The sequence below is a fragment of the Anastrepha obliqua genome, chromosome 4 (genome assembly GCF_027943255.1).
Source record: "Anastrepha obliqua isolate idAnaObli1 chromosome 4, idAnaObli1_1.0, whole genome shotgun sequence".
Classification (NCBI taxonomy): Eukaryota; Metazoa; Arthropoda; class Insecta; order Diptera; family Tephritidae; genus Anastrepha; species Anastrepha obliqua.
This window is the reverse complement of record NC_072895.1, coordinates 33119008-33141926: the sequence shown is the minus strand read 5'-3', so window position 1 is coordinate 33141926 and position 22919 is coordinate 33119008. Positions and strand designations below refer to the sequence as shown.

The following is a 22919-nucleotide window of genomic DNA, read 5'->3' as shown; positions in this document are numbered from 1 at the left end:
GCAGACAAATTAGCGAGAGAGGGCACTACCACTCGCCTCCCTCTTGATATGGAGATTGTAGGTATACCCCTCTCAACCTACACCCTGCGTGGTGCAAGTAGCATTGTCACTTCAGCCAACACGAGATGGGTTGATAGTACGACATGTAATGCTGCAAAAAGAATTTAACCAAAATGGGGCGTTAGACGCTACTTAATCGGTCAAGGAAACACGTTTCTATGTTAGTTGCTTTGATCACAGGCCATTGTCTCAACATGCTTAAAGATTGAACGTACCTCATTTCAACTATTGCAGAGACTGCAAGAATGAGGCGGAGGAAGAGTGCGTTAAACAACTTCTCTGTTATTCTTCCGCGTACCATGCCACTAGGCACATCGTTCTTAAATAATCTTGATGACCTTAGGGATATAAGTGCCAGCCATATCAATGGGTTTGCACCTAAAACAAAATGGTTTAGTGATGAGTACCAAAGAAACTGCTACTGTTCAACACAATGGATCGGCAACGGTCTAAGTGAGATGGTCTAGAGACCGACTGCCACTTCTACCTACCTACTTACATCTTCAGTATCCATTCTCGATTCCGCATGCCTTTACTTTTTTTTATATAAGCTGTTTCCAGTCGATATTCGATTGCTCGATTTGTATGACATAATCGAATTCATTGAAATGATTTTACTTAAAAAAGGCATATCGATGAAGTACTTCAATGCAAACGAGTGCAAAGCATCTTAGAATTGACATAGGAGCCACTGCTGAAACAATGTTTCCCACGCGCTATTTTGAAAGAACAGCATTGAATTCAAGGCGAATCTACTAATGAATGCGCCTTGATTGTGTCCACAAAGCCTACGTTGAAATGAGTATATTCATTCTGCTCTCTGGTACACACACACACCCGTTGACAGTTAATTACAAACGCGATATTTTCACCAGTTTTGACTGCATTTATTTATTTTTTTTTTCTTTTTTTTTTTAATTTGCATTAATTTTTTATAAATCTTATACCAAGTATGAAACTTTACTTTATACGATATTTGTTATAGAGCCAACTATATTTTTATAAACAATTCATGAAATTTATAAAAAAAAAGGAGAGGAAAGGTGGCCAAAACTCGTAAAAGTATAGCATTTCTAATTGACCGAGAACGGGTGTGCGTACATTTATAATTTGACAGATATTTATACGAATGAATATGAAATATTTCTTATGTAGCGAAGATAAATTCGCTTTATATTATATTTTATCACAATAAATTTAATTTTCTATATAAATTATTAAGGTTCCTAATTATTATTATTGATGTAGCAGCCTTACTAAGACCTGCCTAGGTATGTAGGTAGTCTCAACGCTTGGTATAAGATGCACACTGATCTGCGATAAAATAAATTGTTTTATATTAAAATTATTTGTAAGGTAAGGCAGCGGAAATAGCATTCGCAAAGACATCAACCAACTCCAAAATAAATATATACATTGACAGCCAAGCTGCGATAAAAGCAATATACTGATATGAAATTTCATCTAAAAATGTTCTAAGAAGCAGGGAAGCCATAGAAAGATTAGCCGCAGACAGACAGTTTGAACCCTGCAACCCTCACGAACAACGATAGCTGCAGATTTTGCAATGAACTGCAAGAGAGGGACGCTAGAACACCTTCTATGTTCCTGTCCTGCATTAGCTAGAACCAGATTAAACTGCTTAGGCGCTTTACAATATGAAAAGTTAGAAAACCTCTCGGGGATAGAGCTCTAAAGTTTACTTAGATTCGCAAAAGACGCAGACATATCGCAAGATGTCTACTACAAAGAAACATAAGGGTCTAGCTCCATCTGGTAACACTAAGGATCAATAGGTATATGTGATGGCTTTTGGCCAGCCAGGTAAACCTAACCTAACCTAAATTATTTGTAACAACTTATCATGCCATCAACTAACTATAGTTCAATAATCATTTAGCCCATGAATATTTATCCACTAGTTCTGTTCGACGGCTTGCGCAGCCTTCTGATGACACGACGCATACAGGGGGGAAAAAGCGAGCAGTAGCTGTTGTTGTAGCAGTTCATCAAGCCCTCTCGATGCAGGTTGTCACCGCCTATCTCCTCTAACAGTTGACCTAAGAGACATGTTCTTTGTTGTTGTTTTAACAGCATAGGTAGCCCTGTCAGTGTAGGCACATCATCGTTCGTCTTCGTCTAGCTCATCTAGGGGTAGGCCCAGGAAACATGCTGTTTCGACAGGTTGGGTCCAGAGGGAGAGGGGGGTTAGATGAGTCGGTTTGAGGGGCCATGTGAAGAGGTGGTTAGTGTCGTGCGGGGTACCTTCACATGCCGGACTTCACATGTTCTTTCGACGTGTTTGGTTCAAAAAAGAGGTATGTTTGGTGAGTGGGTTTAATGGGACATGTGAACAGGTGGGTGGTGTTGTTGTTGTTGTATCAGCAAAAACATTCCCCATACATGTACGGGGAGTGCTGCTGGAGTGACAGTCCTTGGCCGGATATATAGTAAAACCGGGTCGTTCCGGTAACGTAGAACCAACTGTCTGGGAACGTAGGTGGGTAGTGTCGTGCGGTGTGCCTTCACATACCTGCCATATGCTGAGTGTGTCGAAGTCAATTCTGGATAGATACGTACGCTAACCTACTACAATATTCTGTATGCAATTATGCAAAGATCGAGCGGTAGCAGCAGACTTTTTCACGGCGCGAATATTACTTTCGCCAACTCGAATGTCTATTGGCAGCAAAGGTACTTTCAGTAAATACCGTAAAGTTGTCCTAATTAGCTTTAACAGAGTCATTGGCGGTACGACGATGGGATATGAACGCGATTGCGGGTTTTAAATGTATCAGCTTCTTTTATTTAAGATATAAAATACAGTATTGTAGGTTCTTTCAGAATAAATATTATTGAGACGAAGTGGTAACGCATTAAACACATAAAAAATTAAAAAAAAAATAAAAAAACACTTACGTATACAAAAAATGCCTGCAAAACTTTTATTGAGGCCGAGGCTGAGGCGCGCCTCGAATAGAAACATTAAAACAAACATGAGCATTTGCTCAGTAAACACGTGCAAACTTTGTCCTTAGTCCAATTTTAAACTATTCGTCTTCGAAATTAGCCGTCCTAACGCACGATTAATGCGCAATATAACAAAATAGCCAACAATTAGAGCAGCCAGACTAACAAATGTCCCGATGCCCTCATATATAAACCGCGGTGCGAAGATTTTCCAGACCATCAGATGCCGACAGTGAATGGTGCACGCAAGCATAGCACAGAACACCTAAGGATGCAGTTCATTTATTAAGTTAATTTACAGTAATTTGAAAAGCCCATACAGTTGTAATAAATTTACCTTAATGCCTTGCAGTATAAGGAACTGTACTGCGAGTTTAAATGAGCCGCCCAGAAAAGTGCCTTCATTCTCGAAAAGCAAAAATTCACCGCGCATCATATCAAAGCCGATTCCTTCCAGCGATGCTACAGCGGGATTTCCATTAGCGTTTAGATTATGCTGACTTTTTATTAGTTTCGGGTACAGCGCACAAAGCGAGAATGTCAGCACGCTAAGCAGATTGTACATGCAGAAAAAGAACACCTGTCCACAGAAGGTGTTGAGAATGACTAGGACCCCGGAAATCAAGTGTGACTTTCCAAGACCACTGGTACGACCCACGAAAGCAGCGCGCCAGTCTATCTGCGAGAGTGTAGTCTGATGAGAGGTGGCGAAGAAGCAAAAATGAGCCAGCAAAAACCAACTGATGATGGCCGTAAATGTGGGCTGAACACAGTTTTCTAAATTACCAAATATGTAAGAAATTAAAAGTAAGTAAACTCAAGAGCATGAATATGTAAAAGCGTAAACGTTTTGAATGAACTTACCAAAACTCGTTGCAGTTCGATAACGCAAGATGGAATGCACCAAGATGATGACGATCGAAATTGCCACACAAGAGATCATGCCAATCGAGGCGCGTGGTTCAAGCAACACAATCAAAACCATACTGAGGAAAAGTCCAAACACTATGGTAGCCGAGGAATACACAGTGGTCAGCCCGTAGACCATTGCATCCATTTGATTTACACGCGCCTCCGCATCATCGTACATACGCTTAATTTTCTTGAAAATCTGCGGTATGACTCGGTCCCACTGGCTCACTTGGATAGGCGTGGTAAAACTTGGCAGCACGTAGAATGTCAGCAGGGGCGAAACGCATAGGACGACAATCTGCACCATCATAAGTCCATAGATTACAAGCGCCATGGCGTCGATGTGCGCGCGCTTTACATTTTTAACGGCGCTGTGAGCGAGCAGCAAATGACCGCCCGCACAAATGGAAGCGATGGTCGGACCATAGCGTGCCAGCCACACATTCGGAGAGCCACCAGTTAGACTACCACTGTGTCGTAGGTAGAGTCGGGAGACCGTTGTGTAGAGGACTATAATGACTACAGCTAAAATGTACGTCTTGCCACTGGCCGGTCGCTTAAGCGAGAAGCCTCCCGCGTTGTTAGAGAAGTCCGTGCAGTTGCCTTGTTCCTCTCGACAACGAAACAATGTGTATGCGTAACGAATTAAAATTATGGCTAATACGCTGAATAGCAGCAACCGAACTGTGAGGGAGCGTAAAAATTGCGACCATCTAAAGCGTTTGCTAAGTTCGAGGCGAACGCATTTTTGGAGCACTTCGTACGCTAGCAGCAGAATGCTTGCTATCAATAGGTACGAGAGTATTTTTGGTTCCTGTATAACGAAACTATTGGAGAAGAAGACACTTACGGAGATTAGGAAAAGAATTCTAGTTGGCATATTGCCGAAACGCTTCACTGTTGACCAATTGTTGGCGATTGCCCTCCAATTTTGCAATATATGAAAAACTAACACAAACGCACTAAGGATGTTCGTACAGAAAATTATGCCATGTTCCGCTGATTTGAAGGAAAAATTTTTGAAATAGCGATAGCCAAAGAAACCGGCTGCAATATTTAGCAGGTATGTGTACGTCACTGCCTTGGGTCTGAATATGCGATAAAACTCCACAGCGTGTAAGTTATTGATCAACAAAAATGAGAAGAAAATAGGCAGCAACGTAAGCAATAGACCTTGAGACATAAGGACGGCATCAAATTTCACCCAAATTTCTCGACATGTGTTCAGTATAAGTCGCATATTAGCATTCAAATCACCAATAAATGACTTGAAGCCCGCCTCATTGTACACGGTTTTGACGCGATGCGTAAATAAGACGTATTCGTTATGCATTTGCTCCAAATCTTCGGCACTGAACGTGCGTTTGTTCTCCAAAGCGTAATTGAAAAAGTATTTGTAAATCTGTTGTGCGTTCTGCCAGGCATGCAGTAGAAGTGTCTGGAACTTGTTCATGTATGGTACTTGAACGTCAGGCACGAGGTTAAAGTTGACCAGTCCCAAATTTGAGTACGGTATTGGAACGCCTAGTATAGTAGCTAAGGTGGGCACGAGATCGATCTGGAAAATAAACAAAATATACAAGGATTTTTAAAGCATATGAGCACAGGTTAACATGCGATAGTATTAATTCCATTTAAGGGGGGAGCCTGCTTTAGAGGCTTCAAAAAATCGATTTTTTTTTTTTTTTTTGCATAAATGTCTTCCCAAACTATGGAATGTCTTCCCAAACCAAGAATGTGTTCAGAAGCAAATTCAAAATATTTTCGGAGTTACAGAAGAAATTGTGAGCAAGCGTCGAGAAGGCCTACGAGCGGCCGGATCGCTCGAAGTGCGATTTCTCGGTTTTTTATTTTTACGATTTTTCCTAATTGGCGAGAAAGATAGGGAAAAAGTTAAACGTCCTAGCGAAACGAGATAACATTGATTGTAATCGGAATTAAATTTTCTTCTAGTTGAACCTAAAAAACCTTAAGAAATTTATGATTAGCCCACTTTTTAAAAAATCTAAAGTGCATTTGTTTTTCCAAAAAAATGATTTTTTTTTAATTAGCGAAAAATTGTTGAATTTCTCACTTTTTGTTTAATTTTCTTGGTTTAACTAGAAGCTATACTATACTAAAATGAGATTTTTTTTGGGTTTTTGGTTTCTGATGAAAATTGCGACCTGCATCTTTCCCGCCGCACGACACATGCACTCTCGAGGCGCCTCGGCAAAATGCTTGTACCAGGCATAATATGACATATATTTTAATGAAAAAATTTGAGAAGACTGTTGAAATATATAACAATAAAACCTGAAAGTTTCGTTTCAATCGAATATTTCTTTCCTTCCCAAAAAAATTCACGAAAAAATCGATTTTTTGAAGCCTCTAAAGCAAGATCCCCCCTTAAGGTTTAAAAATTAATTAATTCAAAATTTAATTGTGCCCAATGGCGCTATGCATGTGAAGGCTTATTTGCGATATGTGAAGACAGGTTTGCAAAAATTTGTCATTTACAGCAAAGACATACAGTATTTCCCGGATATAAGCGCCGTCTAAAATGTACGAGATTCGTTGCTTATAAGCGGAAGGTGTTTATATGAGATCCCGCTTAAAAGAACTGACTATGCATATATTCCAATTATAGGTTATAAATATTATATATTTATATAATTGGCGCGTATACCCTTTTTGGGTGCTTGCCCGAGCTCTTCCTCCTATTTGTGGCATACATTTTGATGCTGTCCCACAAATGGAGGGACCTACAGTTTCTAGCCGACTCCGAACGGCAGATATTTTTTATAAGAAGCTTTTTCATGGCGAAAACACATTCGGTTTGCCTAAATAGGTTTGCCGTTGCTGCCGAGGGCGATCGTTATTAGAAAAACTTTTTTATTTTGGTGTTTCACCGAGATTCGAACCTACGTTCTTTCTGAATTCCGAATGGTAGTCACGCACCAACCCATTCGGCTACGGCGGTTATAGATATTACCGATGCGCTAATTGAACGAAACGAACGACTGAACGTTTCCACGACAGTCGGTTCTACGTTACCGAAACGACCCGGTATATCCGGCCAAGGACTGTCACTCCAGCAGCATTCCCCGTATGTAAATATGGGGAATGTTTATGCTGCTACAACAATAACAACGATTACATATATTAAATTTAATAAATTTCCATTTAAAACAAACACAAATTTAGCCTTCATTTGTTTAAAATAAATATCTGTATGTGGAACTAATTTCCATTCCCATGGCAGCCGATTCTACGTTACGGTTACATGGTTTTCCCGACCAAGGGCTGCCGCCCCAGTAAACTAGCCCTGTCTAGTGAACCGTTGACTATCGTTTATCATCTAATTTCAAGTGCAAAGAGAGCAATAAACAGTTATACGGAATTTTGGTGCATTTACTGGATTTTACATATTTAGGTTATGTACGAATTCGTTTGTTAATAGTTCAAAAAAATCCTACAATTTTCGACTGAATCTCTATTTTAGCGAGATCTAAATAGTACTGCTCCATATCACCAATTTCAAGCATAATTTTATTTAAATTAAATTTCAGTGCTATAGGCGGGTAGATGACCAATTTTTCGTTGCTTATAAACGAGAAAATGCTTGTAACCGGGGCAGGGCCGTAGAGAGCCTATCCGGGCCGCGGGGGAAAATTGCAAATGCGGGCCCTTTCCAGTTATGTCTAATTCATATAATTCGAATTAATCTCGAGTCGGGGCCCCTTTGAGAACTCCGGGCCCGGGGTAAAAAGTCCCCGATCCCCCTCCCTCTCGTCCGGGCTGAACCGGGGCGCTTATAAGCGAGAAATACTGTATAGACAAAAGTGACGTGGGTCTCAGTAAGATAAATAGGGTTATCGTGTATGTTTGAGTAGATATGTATGTATGCACACATTAAATAGTATTTCCATATCTGTACAATTTGAGATGATAAAAATTTTGACGCAATGCTACATTAAGATAAGCGCAATTATAGATACCTTGATTATATATTGTTTTTTTTTTTGTTTTTGTTTTTGTTTTTTTTTGTATTCTCATTTCGCTTACCTGCTGCATGGTTGTGTTATCTGAGCCGAATTCGCTACCGATGAATTTATGGCCCTTAGTGTAGGCAAACAATAGCGCATTAGTCTCATCCTCGGTTTCACCCCCATGATCGCCAGATGCCGTCATCCCATGATCACCCATTACAAGCAAAATTGTATCGCTATCCATTTTTGACACAACCGATCTGAAGAATTTACAAATATTTAGTTACTACAATAAGTAAAAACTACGTTTATTATAAACATACTTAATAACCTCATTCATTTCATCGAGCTTACGTGCCATATCTTCATGCATAGGTCCGTATTTATGTCCACAATGATCAACGCCTAAGAAATGTGCAATTAGCACCTTCCAATCGTCCTTTCCAAGCTCTTTAGGCAAATACTGTTTAATTTTATTATCGATTGTATCTAAGTCGAAAATGTCAAAACTTGGATAGGAATAGGAACGCTTAAATCGACGAGGATATAGATCCGTCCACGTGCTGTCTCCCAAAAAGACAATCGGTGAATCATGCTTCACTAATTGATCAATGATATTGTCTTCGTTAATCTCAGGAGATGCAAAATTTGAGCCCATGTCGACAAATGTTGGCAAACTACCGGTTGTAAGTCCCTTCAGCCGTTGCAAAGTAGTTGTAGGTGGATCTGCCTTGAAACGCATAAGTCGTGCATTATCGGGCGAATTCTCTATTAGATCATGTATTATTGTCAGCTTATTTTCGAATGGAAGTGGATTTGTAAGGTTTTCCTTATAAACACCGAATTCATATTTGAGCGCATCAATAACCAATATAATCACTTTTGATTTTTGCGGCAGACACAAATTGGAAGTTGCATTTACATCTTTAAAGATTTCTTGTACTATTTCCTCACTGACAAAATATTCCTAAACACATTAAATAAAGTTTTCATTACGTGATATTTAAACACTTTTATTTAAATAAATGGATATGACTCACATCACTTTCATTTAAAGAAAGACGTTGGCATGAACTCACGTCCGTTTTGGACACGCGTGAAAGCAGGAAACCACGAGAGAAGAGTAGCACGCCAGATGAGATCATATAAGCCAGCCATATCAGAACGAAGAAATAGCTCCATGCATAATACATATCTTTAGTGTGTTAATTCGAGATAATTGTTTAGGTGAAAACTAACGTGCTGCAGTTTGAAATTTCGCCTGCTGTTGACTAGAAGCTTTAGTTTTTTGTGTCGAGAATGTGATGTTCAAAAATTTACAATTATCTTCTCATATTGTATTTTTTCTTTATATTGCACGGTTAACGAATAACTAATTATAGTAAATGCAGAAAATACTGCCAGTATTAAGTTCCCTCCTCTTAATATCCACGAATAACAATAAGCGAATCAGCTGTTTCCGAAGTTCTGAAATGAAAAGAAATAATTTGGCAACATCTGTATGGCTGAGGTGATTAGTGGTATTCACCATATATAAATAGAAATAATTTAACAAGGCCGTGCCATTATGAATGGTTTAAATTTGTTCCTCATAATGTTGCAATCTACTCCATCCCGTTACTTTAATTAAAACCATCGCTTAACTTAGCTCTATAAGAGTAATTTCGTGCCTTTATAAATCAGAAGTTGCAGAAATAAATCTATTTAGAGCAATATTACTTCAGCAGTATTTTCTAAAATGCATGGGTGATGGTACAAATGCTAGTACGGGATGCAGGAATTCCGCAAGAATAAAATATGATACGAAATTGCGCCTACCCATTTTCGTGACGTCAGTATAACGAATAACAAACACATGCGAAACACTTGCACATTTTGCTGTACTGACGTCAGTGTCGAAATTGCGAAAAATAAAGTAGCGGCTCCTGTAAGGCACCTCGTTCTGAGTTCTGTACATCCGGGAAGAGAAATATGCAAGGCTATCGTTACGCAACTATTTACAATTCACGAAAAGGCCACTAAAGCAGAACTGATAGAAAATACATTAGTGTGCCGGACTTGTATGAACAAACCCATTGAGACACAGGAACCGGTATTTTATTTGTCGCTGATCATTATGCTTAGTTGACACAGTACGTATGTGTGTAAATAAATCCGTAGCTGATGGCTTCCCTGTTGTTGTTGTAGCAGCATAAACATTCCCCATACATCATAGATGACCCATACATATACGAGGAATGCTGCGAAGGGACATAGGCATTAATCACCTATAAATCCACCAAATTAGTCTACCCGTTCACATATGGCAGATTACCTGCAAAATTTACAATCTGCTGTCAATACTGCTTTGAGAGGTTTTTCTTCATAGAAATTATTTCGGTGGAATACTTCCGTGTTTTTGGTTTCTTTAATTATTATTAACGATATGAAGAAAATACAAAGAGAAGGAATAGCTAATTTAATTACGCAATTGCGCGCCATAATTAATAATATTTAACACAACTTTTATTAGAATTATGCTTACAGACCTGTTTTCTTTGCCGGCATCCATTTCATTTAGTTTTAATTTTGATGTTTCTCCTTACATTCGTAACAATAATTATCGATAGCACAGAAAACACAGGGTTGTATGTCAATAAGTATCGTTATTATCTGGGATTATTTTATAATCTCAGATTTTGGGAGAGAAATTTTGTATGGGAAATCGCGCTTTTTAATTACGGATTTTAAGTTAAGCGCGAAAAAGTAGATCATCTACTTATATTATATGTGAACATATTATGAAAGTCAAGAAGTAAAACATATTTGCTGAACTGCCAACTAACAAACCGCCTAAGTAACAAAATTGGTGTGAGAACCCCTGATGTAGTACTAGATTATTTTAAGTGAGTTTATACATCAAATTAAATAAAGAAGACTAAATTTAGTCTGAACCAAACTTAATATGAACGCGCATATTTTAATAAAATTTAATTTGGAACGGTTGGAAATTTAGTCTGAACATTCAAAAAAAAAAAATGAGTGGCTTTTGTCTGATCTCAGTAAATTTTATGCGGAGCTTAAATGAGGTGAGTAGCAATACTTGTATCAAGTTTGGACGAGTTTTTAAAGTCCTTATGAATATATAGGGTTGTTCATTAGGTGCGCTTCAACTTTTTTCCGATAGGAAGGGCGAACGACGCAATATTTTTTATTTTTCGTTTGTCATTTGTAAACTTCATTAGTATACATTTCATCATGGAACGCTACACACTTGAGCAACGATTGCAAATCTGAAAATTTTTTATGAAAATAATCGTTCTGTTGCTGCTACTTTAAGAGCATTACGGCCATTTTACGGTCCATTTAACAAGCCGTCCCGTTTTGGGGTTATGTGAAGTCATTGGTCTACAGTAACAAGCCGGCGACGATTTGTGAGCTCAGAGCCAATATTGAACGCGAAATTGCTGGAATTTCGGCCGATTTATGCAAAAGAGTGGTCGAAAATTGGGTTCAACGATTAGACTTCGTAAAACGTGCACGCGGTGGTCATGCAAGAGAAATCGAATTTCATACTTAAATGTATATGTTCAAACTCGATAATTAAAAAAAAATAGTTAAAAAAGTCAAACCGTTTGTGTTTTATTCAAAAAAGTTCAAAAGTTGAAGCGCTCTTACTGAAAAACCCTATACAAGCATTAACCCATAAGTTGGCGTTACTTTTTTTTTTTTAATTTTAGTTGCATTATTTTACTTTTCTTGGCTTCATTATGTGTTTGGGTCACACATTACATTTCAGTAATTTTGCATTATTTTTAAAAGAGATATCACTTTGTTTAATTTTTTGAAAATTAATGTTATGTGGGGAAACGCAAACCTACTTCGGTTTTATTTAGTTGCCTCGGTCCACTCCTTTACCACTTAAGCCCTTTGCACACGGGTGGTATCGTCACAGGCACTACATTTAATTTTTTTATGTACCGACGATGACGATACGCTTGCTTGTGCGCCCACAATGCAACGAGCTATCGTCAAAGTACGAGTTGTCAATATGTCGAGCGATGAAAAGGAACTTATTTCATTGTATTATCTTATTCGTCGGAGGGGAAATAAAAGAAAAAGGAGGCACTGGGTATATCCGTACATTAGGAATAACTCAAACAGCAGATTATGCTTTGGCGGGAATGATTACAAATTCGGACTTTTGTTTATACAAATGGTTACAATGATTATAAATTTCAGACATTTCACAGAATGTTTAAAAATGCTTTACAGGAGCTTGCAGACATTTTGAAGCCTACTATTCCAAGGCGAAATACTAATACTGCAAATCAAAAACAAATTACAAGCAGTGCTGTACGCTTTGACGACTCTGCTGTACGATAAGCATCATGCTGTATGCTTGCGTGTTCGCCGTGTGCGTTTCGTAATTTTTTAACACATGTGTGAATAACGAAGCGTATGCTTTGCGTGCATTTTGTCGTATACGCTACGATGACGATACGACCCGTGTGCGAAGGCCTTTAGGCAACTTCTGGTTGCATTTGGTTGCAAATGTATATTCCCTATATATTTCTTTATTTGCTTATTCTAATATATATATTTTCATAATAAACGGTTATTATATTTCGTTGAGGATGAACAGAAAGGATTTTAAATTTGAATATATAATTTTATTAAATGAAATAAATATTTTTTCTTAATTTTTTTTTTTAAATTTTTATAATTAATATAAATATATTTAACAATATTTTTTAATATTGTTTCTTAATTATTTTATCCAAATCTTGTTATCGATAAAAAAGTGGATGTATGGAGGTTAAGTTTCCGAATGATTTTTACGCCAGATGTCGCTATGCGCGGAATACGTTGGCAGTACTGCCTATGGATTACATAGCGGGCGTCTGTTAACGGATTTGAAAATTGTGTTCTTCGTGTCATTCATGGTGATGTTGAAGTGAAGTTCATGAAAGTTTTTCTTTGGCCGCAGCAAAAAAATATTTCAAGTGCATGAAAAAGCAAAAGCTAAAGAATTTAATTAAAGCGTAATTGAATTTCGAGTAAATTGCTTTGCAGGCCAAAGAATAAAATGGAAGAGTTGTTAAAAATTGTTCAAACGAGTGAAGAATACTGCAATGAGTTACGCCAGCTGAAAGAGGTAGACAATATCGAAACCTTAAGCGACAGTTTTTTTTTTCATATTAAAGATTTGTTTATTGATTTCGATGTTTTCTTTATTTCTTATTAATTTCAAAGCAATTTATACAAGACTTGCGCGCGAAACTTGGAGGGCAGAAGCCAACAAAAGCAGATTCTACCAGCTCAGATAAACCTGCCGCCACGCCGCAACAAATAAAAAAACGTATAAAGCGTTTATCTGATCTGAATGAAAGCGATGGTAAGCTTAAATTGCAATATATCAAAATAATTTTAATATATTCACTTTGTGACATTTTCAAACTCCCCGGATCTACAAAACCTTAGCCGATTCTTTGCCTGAAAACATATCGCTGGGCCGATCGGCACGTTCTAGTAATTCAAGACTTTTGGCTGCGGCTGTGACGATGGATGCGGAAAATTTTGATGATTATATCGTTTCGCAAACTAAAAATGTAGTTCCAATGCCAGCACCGAGGAGTACAAAGACTCAGGAAACAGAGCGGACAGAGGAACAATTGATGCCTCCACCTCCATTGCCTATTGCGCCTTTACAGGCTGATGTAACGCAAAACATTGAAACATCGTTTGCCCGACCACAACGTGCTGCAAAACTAAAATCGGAAAAGAATTTGAAGGAGCCAAAGCTTAACAATAAACTACGTAGGCCCAGCAAGAGTGATGCAACTATCGTGAAGTTGGAGCACGAGCAACGCCCCTCACAATTTTTCCAAGTTACAGAAAATGTCTCGGAAACTAACAGGGATAGTTCTAAATCTACTGCCAGCGTTAGATCTGAAGATTCGGTAGTGGCCATATTGGCTAAAGCTCCGTCTGTGGTAGAAATCAATTCGGAAGATGAAGAGACAACAAACGATAAAGAATCGCCACGTATGTAATATGTCTTTAATACTGAATATTTGTTAATGTTTTTCTATCATAGGCAATTCTGTTGACGATGGTAAAAAACGTGGGCTGCGTATTAAAATAAAACGAGAGAAGAGCAGTCTCGGTAGTACAAATAAGAAAAACGGTGACACTTCCCAACTGTCTTCCTCATCTAAAGCTTCAGTTAACACAGAACAAACAGTACCAATACCAAAGGTAAGGCACAGAAAATATGCAAATTTGACTTCCTTAAAACTTTTATCTAAAATTATTTAGGTTGCCATCAAGTCTGAAAGCGATGATTCGACTTTGGCATCTACAGTTTCAATAAATACAACTTCAACTACTACCAATACCAAGCGTCGTAAGAAAAAGGATGCAGTACCTAAACCGATCAAGGTTGAACGATTTAGCGATATTGAAAAGCCGGGACGTACGCGTAAAGAGCAACAAAAGCAAGTCCGCACGTCTGGTGGCTCTGTTTACGAGGATGCTGTTGATCATCCTATGGTAAATGAAGCTACAGATACACCACCTACGCGAGTATCGACAGTTCCACCACAAGTTGCTGCTGCTGCTGCTGGTTTGAATGAAACCGTGAATAACCGAACACAACCTGATAAAACTGCCAATTTAACAGTAGTAACTGGAGGCGCACCCAGTGATGCTACCTTTTGTGCAAATGCGGCACAGACCACTTTCCAAGTTGATGCTGGGCAGGCTACTTTTGTTATGGATAACCAAAATGCGAACATGACAGTTACAATGGATAAAAAATCCGGTGGCACCGGCGCTCCGGTAGCCGACACAACATACAATGTGCACGGAAATGGGCGGGACAATTCAACCGCTTCGTCTCAACATTCCATGGAGACTGCAAAGGACACTACACATCCTCAGCAAGATAGTCTAATAACAGAGGATGAATCTTTTGAACCGGAAAAGCCGAAGAGTAAATTAGCTACTTTGCCGAAGCCAGGTCCAGCAGCAACTAAACTAGGACCCTCGAAAGTTTACAAAATGCCAACGCGCACAAATGAGTTGTTCAAGTGAGTGATTTGAAGTATTACATTATATTCGAGTCCCATTAATTCTAAACGTGTGTATGTTTTTATTTTAGCCCACTTGTGCAAAGCCCGGTAAAGAAAAAAGTTGAAGCTTTTGAGAATGCAGCAATAGCCGCTCATAATACGGAAGTAACTAGTACAGGTCGTCCAAAGCGTACTAAAGAAAACACTGCACCGGTAAAAAGAGTTTATGAGAACACTCCGTTGGACGCCTTTTTTAAAACCTTATGTCTTTTTTCGTCCTGTTCACGATGCTTTTTAAAAGTTTATATCCATAAATCGATAGAAAATTAAATGTTAAGAAGTTACGTTGAAAGCTCAAGCCGTTATAGCTATAATAGAAATATGTTAAATTCAATTAAGAAATATGTTAAAAATGAAAAGACCAGTCTGGCCAGACCCGAGTGTCCAACGGAGGGTTAACGAAGTAGTTTTCATTTGCATAATTTTGCCTTTAAATTTCAGTCAAGTTTAACCACACCCACCATAGGAAAGCTCGCTTCAGCACCAGCGCTGGGCCGTTTTCTCACACCAACCCAATCGTCGAATCTTACTGGCACTCTGACAAAGGTGAAAAAAGTGCCAAATAGTGCATCGAAAGCAATGGCTCATCCGAAAGCCATGGCCAGTGTAAAAGGAGCTGGCAGTGCGACTGCCAGCAAACCATTATCACGCGAAAACAGCGCTGAAGATTTCCGCAAAGGTTTGCACAACTTGGCCGAGGAGCGTAAAAAGCAACGTGAACAGAAACATCTGATCGCTGCACAGCAACGCGAAGCTAAGGAACGGGAACGTGCTGAACGCGCAGCGAAATTAGCAAAAGAACGTGAAGAGAAGCGACTTAAGAGACAACAAGAGGCGGAACAGAAGAAGCAAGCGCTCGAGGAAATTCAACGTAATCTGCGGCAACAAGAAGAGGCTGCCAAATTGAAAGCAGCCAAGTTAAAGGCTGAGCAAGAACGCGAAGTGCTGCAGCAAGTGAAGCAGCAGAATGCACGCGCTGCTGCTGGCAAAATGCTACCACCACCGCCAAAACTACAGTCGAAATACACATTTGATATGTTGCATGAAGATGATTCAACTGATGAGGAGGAAAAGACTTCGTATAAGCGACCGCCACCACCAACCTGGAGTCGAAGTATGTTTAATTATTTTTTTTCTTTTTTATATTAGCCATTAATTTGACTTATTGCTTTTCAAATAGGTCACGTACGTGGTGCTGCTATTCGTATGCAACAATATTGGCCCACTAAAATAATAGACAGCTTCTTCTCCGTACAACCAATGTCACCCGATTTGCGTTCGATCTTCCCCAATATTAGTGCACATCATCTGAAACGGAATTCCAGCGTCTTATGGTCAACTCCACCGCGTTACTCTGAGCTGCCAAAATATTAAAACTACTCGAGAGTATATGAAAGTAATTGTTTCACATTTTTATACAGGATTTGTAAGTTTGAAATAGAGTTTTAGTTGTAATGTGCACAAGCAGCTGTAGCCACTTCGTTGTTGCTCATGGCAGTCATTTCGGAAATCTACGCTACCGGAAGGATCCGGCACCCGACTTTATATCCGACCGGCTTTCCCCAAAAATTGATGGGGACTTTTATGCTCGTACAACAACAGAAACTTGCATGAATTAATTATTTATTGTTTGCAATTGTAGTTGTTGGTAAAACGATTGCAGTGACCTGCGTACATATTGGTAGTGCTTTTCCTGTTATTCATTAAAAAAAATATCTGTTTTACGTATCTGCATTTTCATTAAAAATTATCGTATTTTGCATTTTCATAAATAAAATAAAAATTAATTGATTAAAAATGTGATTTTGAATTTACTGGAGATCGAAGTAAACGCACAAAAAAGCTCATAGTCGTAATAAATTGATGATTGGCTTCTCTCAGATTAGTTTAGTGGTGATGAAATTGAAGGAAATCTTTCTGTAAGAATTAAGACGGCGATCTGGTGACTGCCAACCAGAGCGTACTTAAATTATGGAGGGAACACTTCTCGAACCTGTTGAATAGTGACAGCTGCGCATGTCACATAAAATGTGAAGATCGCGATACTTGAGCCGTCATGGAATCGAGATGGCGCAGTCCAAGAGACAAAACTGCACGCTAGCTCCTCCTTGGTTACCAGGGGTGGCTACAACGTGACAGAAAGGATCGCAAGCGAGACAATGGTGGCGGCCTAGCGTTTATAGTCCACCACACAGTGCAGTGTCGACCGCAGGGACAGCACCTTAGAATGTCAAGGTATAGCCGTTCGATCAGGCGATGCCGAGCTCAAAATTTTTGACATATATGCCCCTGTCACCTGTTGTATGGCAGGATATCACCCTGATATAGGTGCGCTCATTAGAGGTGAAAGCCGACTGGTAGTAGGTGACTTTAATCCGCATCACGATCTTTGGCATTCAAGCCTGCGAAACGATCGTAGGGGTCATCAATTGGCTGAGCAGATAGACGATTCGACATTGAGCACAGTAAACGACGACGCCCCCACGAGGGTAGTAAGCAATTACAGCAGCTCGCCTGACATACCAATTGCTAGCGCCGGTCTGATAACCTGGCGACCTATGCTATCGCTTGCATCAGACCACTTGCCCATTAACATCTCGATCGAGAGACCTGCGGATCACCGGTCATACATTCACTTTAACAAAGCTAATTGGGCCAGATTCGCGGAATTTACCGAGGACACCTTCGCCGCTCTCCTCATCCACACCGATGTGCGCGTAGGCGAACGCGCGTTTTGCTTCGTACCTGTTGGAAGAATCCGGGATATACGTCCCATACATCGCATAAATTATCTCAATTTGGAGATCCGGCAACTGGTAACCCACACCAGCGAACTAAATGGGAAGAACATCTGAAGACCTGCAACTTCACTTCTGGTGTGCGTAAGCTCTGGTCCACCGTAAGCTCCCTGTCGATCCCGACGAAGCACAACGACAAGTTGGATATCTTCTTTAACGGTTGCATTTCGTCGGACCCGAAGAGATGCGCATCCTCCGGCCGACAGATTCTGAGCTAGACGAAGGCGACCGGTGATTTACGCTACATTGAAAAGGCAAAGTTAACTGCTACAACAACAACATCGCGATACCCCAATCGTTGACGACGGAAGTGTCGGTCCGCTACCCGTTCATGACGAGGTGAGAACAGCGATAACGCAGCTAAAGAACAACAAAGCCGCGGAGTCGACGGACTGCTGGATGAGCTATTTAAACATAGCGGCGAGGAGCTGGTAAGGTGCATGCATCAACTTCTATGCAAAATATGGTCGGATGAAAGCATACCTCCCGATTGAAATTTAAGAAGGGTGATACTACACAATCCACAAGAAGGGTGATACTGCAACCTGTGCCAATCTGAGCTTTACGACGACATGGACATAGCGCAGCGAATAAAGATCCAGCGGGTAGGCTGGCTGGCTCATGTCCTCCGAATGGATACAAACGCTCCACGTCTGAAATCATGCGAAGCGGTACCAGCTGGTGGTAGCAGAGGAAGAGGAAGGCCTCCTTTGTGTTGGAAAGATCAGGTGAAAAAGGATTTGGCTTCATATGGTGCGTCTAACAAGCGCTGGTTAGCATGAGAAAGAAACGATTGGCGCGCCTGAACAAAGGAGGTCAAAGCACCCCTCAAGGTAAAAGTCGAGGGCACACCAGTTCCGACTGTAAACAATCTTAAAATTTTGGTCGTCCCCTTCGACAGTTTGCTCTCCTTCTCTGCGCACTCAACCGCAATTGCCACTAAAGTCTAAAATTGCTACAAGGTCTTCTAATCGCTCGCCGGCAGCACTTGGGGTAAAGACAAAGAATTGTTGCTATCGACATTTAAGGCAATTGACCGGCCGGTTCTAAACTATGCTGCGCCTGTCTGGTCGTCTGGAACCAGTAATACGCAGTGGATAAAGTTCCAGACATGCCAAAACACTGCCATTCGGACAGCGACGGGTTGCCTCCTGATGTCCCCAATACAACACCTTTATGACGAGGCCCATATGCTACCTGTGAAGGAGCATAACAAACTGCTCAGCAAGCAGTTCCTGTTAGGGTGCTACCGTAGGTTTCACCCTTGCAGACACCTGTTTGAGCCAGAGCCGCCTCCCAGGCACGTCAGGAGACACCTACTAAACTACGCCGACGAGATCCAGGACAAAACTAACAGATATCTACTGGACCAGACAATGTGTAGACAGACTTTAAACGACATTCGCCGGGAGACTGTTACCACCTTCATAAGCTCCCGTCCACAGAATGCCGTAATCGGAGTCCAACCACCACCTACAGCAGATGAAGAGCTCCAGCTTGCCCGTGAGACCCGCGTAACACTGGCACAATTAGGTTCTGCATATTGTAGCAGGTTAAACTCCTATCTATCCAGAATCGACCGTGACTACTCAATATATTTCCGGCATGTGAAGTTACTCCGCACGATACTAAGACCACCTATTCACATGCCATCTTAAACCTACTCATCTAACATCCCTCTCCCTCTTGACCCAACCTGTCGAAAAAGCATGTTTCCTGGGCGTACCTTTACATGAGCCAAACGAAGACGGACAGTGATATACCCTACACTGACGGGACTTCTATAGAAGAAGGTAAGGGGCTAGGAATAGTCAGAATTTTCAAAGAAAAGGATTTTTTTGAATTTTCCTAAAGTATAATATCTTAAAAATATTGTGTGAAAATTTGAAGTGAATCCAACAAATACTTTTCGAGTTATTCAACAATTAACAAAGGGCGCTCGGGCGCTTCGGAGCTCGACAGCAAAATTTTAAGTGCGTTTTTCTCAAAACTATGTTTTTTGAACTGGTGATCACTGTAACTTAAAAATCGCTTGGTTGATTTTAATAAAATGTATACTGCTTTTGAAATACATAAAAAAACTCGTGCCTGATCGAAGAATTTTTTTTCTCAAAAATTTCGATTTTTTTGTAAAAAATTAATTGTACCTAATCCAAACTCACCAACCGAAGCTTGCATGACACAGCAGAACCGTTTGCAATTTGCTGGTAAGCATGTACAATTTAATGAGTGTGAAAAATCATCACTCTTGAATGATCAAGACCTATTAAAACTAAGCATTCTAACCTAACCTAACCTAACCTTACCTAACCTTATTTAAATTAAGGTAATGTACACACAAACGTAAGACAATGAAATTAAGTGTGTTTCTGTGCCGAGCGAAAATATGTAAATAAATTCACAGAGCTTGTAAATCTAGCCTATAGGAACCAAACAAAAGATAACCTAACCTAATAGAGCCTTGCCCTGGCAACGGCTTCCCGTAGGCTAAGCTGGTCACTTGTACGTGAAACAAATGATACGTCTTACAAACGTAGAAGATCAAGTAAACATTTTTGAGATTATAATGTTAGTTTTTGACGTGATAACGTCTTATAATTCGATTTAGCCGGCTGCACGCACGAAAAAATATGTCGTTACCTTGCTCATTTGTCGTTACCTTGCTCATTGCCGTTACCTTGAATGAACTGCAAGCGAAAGCGCGGAACGAACGACAAAGCAAACAAAGTAAACGAACGGCAACGTTCGACATCTTGCTCTCTCCTACTTAAGTGAGCGTATATGTGTATGTATATGCGCATATGTACATATATAAATTCACTTATTTGTATTTGCATATGCCTTCTTATTGATTATTATTAATTTGATTTACTTGAAGAATTCAAAATAAAACCAAGTTTGTTAATAATACCTGTTGTTTTAATGTTATTATTATTAATTTTTTTATTATATATGAAGGAAAAAATGTATGGTAATATTTACCACATACCTTATAAGATATGTTGTATACTAATATATGTATATAAACATGCATATACATATACAATTTCGCGCAATTTTCAAAAAGAACAAATCTATATGTAAAGATGCATACAAGTCATATGGACATATCAAATATACGAATCTATTCCGTACGCAAGCAAATGTAAGCTAATGTGCTTGAACTGCAAGCGAGAGCGCGGAACGAACGACAAAGAGCACAATCGGCCCCCGCGTTCGGCAACGTTCGACATCTGGCTCTGTCCTACTTGAGTGAGCATATATATGTACGTATATGTATGTATATGCGCATTTGTATATAAATTCACATATTTGTATTTGCATATCGCACCCTAAATACAAAAGGGTCACAACTCAAAATGTTCTTCTGCTCAAATATGAACGAGACGTTATCAATAAAATGGTCCGCGGATGACATATGGCAAAAATAAATTTTTTTGTTTTTTGGTAGGACTGTTATAAGCTTACATGGCAAATTTCAGCGTGATATGTCAAATAGTTTGTTTTCTGTACTGTACTACTGTAAACAAGTCAAGCTCGAGTGTGGAAAATTTTGAGTTGTGCCCCTTTGGTATTTAGGGTGCGATATGCCTTCTTCCTTTGTGCATGGTAATGAACCATTTCTCTGTTGAGAATAGGACGATGATAGAAAAAGTAGGAAATGAAAGGGAGTGTTTCGAGTGTAAAGTGTCTTGAAAAAGGCAAATCGATGATGGTGCCTCTTAGTGTTGTTGACTTATTAACGTCTGATGCACAATCGAAATTGAAGATATCTTTCATGAATTTGTTAAATGTTTCGTCATTTCCACGTTTGTGTAAATGTAACTTGACCTATTCCATTGCAATTCCATTTACCTCCTCCTCTATATCCATACAAAATATCTACAAACAAATAAAATTAAAACTTTTGTTTTGAAAATTGCAACCATTCCATCAATATTTTCTCATGACGTTGTCACGTTAAACCATCGTCAGTAAACCGACTTTACAGACAACCTCTTTTTAATTAAAAAAGTAACTTTTAATAAAAACATTTAATTCAAAAATGTTTCATTTTTTAGCAGTATTTTATGTTCAAATTAGCCACTCTTGTATTACATGGACAAAACTCAGCTCAGGTTGCGTTAGATTCGTCCAGGTTAATGAAGTTTGGTTATGTTGATTTTAGTTACGAATTTCCTGTACGGTTATGTTATTTTGTGTTATGTTAGGTAAAGTTACGTTACGTTTATTTGTAGATGTTTTGAATCGAATACACATAGAAGTACAATGCAATCGGTCCAATTGTGTTACGTAGGGTTCTATGTAGTGAAGTGAGATTAGGATAAGTTATTCAAGGTTTCGTCGGGTTTGGATATGTTGGCATTGCAAACTAATCAAAATGACTTCCTTTTGCAATGCAGAAAATCAGCGCAATGGGTTCGATTGTCTCACATTGTTTTTATTTTATTTCTACAAAAACGTTCTTCACTTGGGAAATTTCTTATCAATTTTTGATGAAATAATGCTTGCTAGGTTCGGAATGGACCAGGTGTGAGCAAATATACTTAATTTCACAGCATTGCTGATCGGAGGTGGCGAGTGGAAACTATGTACTTGCGTTACGACCAGACAAATCTGGCCATCCTACAATCTGAAGCAGACAAAAACCCTTATAAGTCTTTCGAAACACGAACTAAGGCATATAATATCTCTTATCACCGGCCACTGCCTTTTGGGCACTCACGCACGTCGGCTCGGGCTTCCTCAAAACGACCTGTGCAAAAACTTCGAGGACGAAGATGAGGAAGTATCGAGCAGACATTTGCTGTGCAGTTCTCCCGGTCTAGCCAGAAGTCGACTCGCTCTTCTAAGCTCTCCAACAATTGACAATCTTTCAGTACTCTCGGACCTGAAAATCGAATCTCTCATCAAATCCTCGAAACGAATTAATATAGTATCTTTGACCAAAATCTATAAAAAAAATCTCGGTTAGGTGGGGAGATCATACAATATAATGAGCTCTAGGGCAACACAGCGGACCCAACTTGCGGTCTATGTGGCACTCCGATGCGGGGTCACCCTTAAACCAAATATACTTAACTATACGCGTA

At 39.5% G+C, this 22919-nt stretch overlaps 2 protein-coding genes across 2 annotated transcripts; one reads left to right on the top strand and one right to left on the bottom strand.

Annotated features, from left to right (window-relative positions):
- Positions 1-2836: 2836 nt before the first annotated feature.
- On the bottom strand, positions 2837-9359 carry LOC129244725 (GPI ethanolamine phosphate transferase 3). The gene is made up of 6 exons (XM_054882521.1): positions 8954-9359; positions 8237-8880; positions 7990-8173; positions 3895-5500; positions 3368-3807; positions 2837-3295 (listed from the first exon to the last, which is right to left on the bottom strand). The coding sequence occupies exons 1-6, from the start codon at positions 9104-9106 to the stop codon at positions 3095-3097; spliced, it is 3228 nt and encodes a 1075-aa protein (XP_054738496.1). The 5' UTR covers positions 9107-9359; the 3' UTR covers positions 2837-3094.
- A 3454-nt stretch (positions 9360-12813) lies between these two features.
- Positions 12814-16826, top strand: LOC129245345 (mucin-2). Its single transcript, XM_054883447.1, has 8 exons — positions 12814-13050; positions 13149-13290; positions 13377-13940; positions 13993-14153; positions 14214-14986; positions 15058-15181; positions 15470-16142; positions 16209-16826. The coding sequence occupies exons 1-8, from the start codon at positions 12982-12984 to the stop codon at positions 16400-16402; spliced, it is 2700 nt and encodes an 899-aa protein (XP_054739422.1). The 5' UTR covers positions 12814-12981; the 3' UTR covers positions 16403-16826.
- Positions 16827-22919: the final 6093 nt, after the last annotated feature.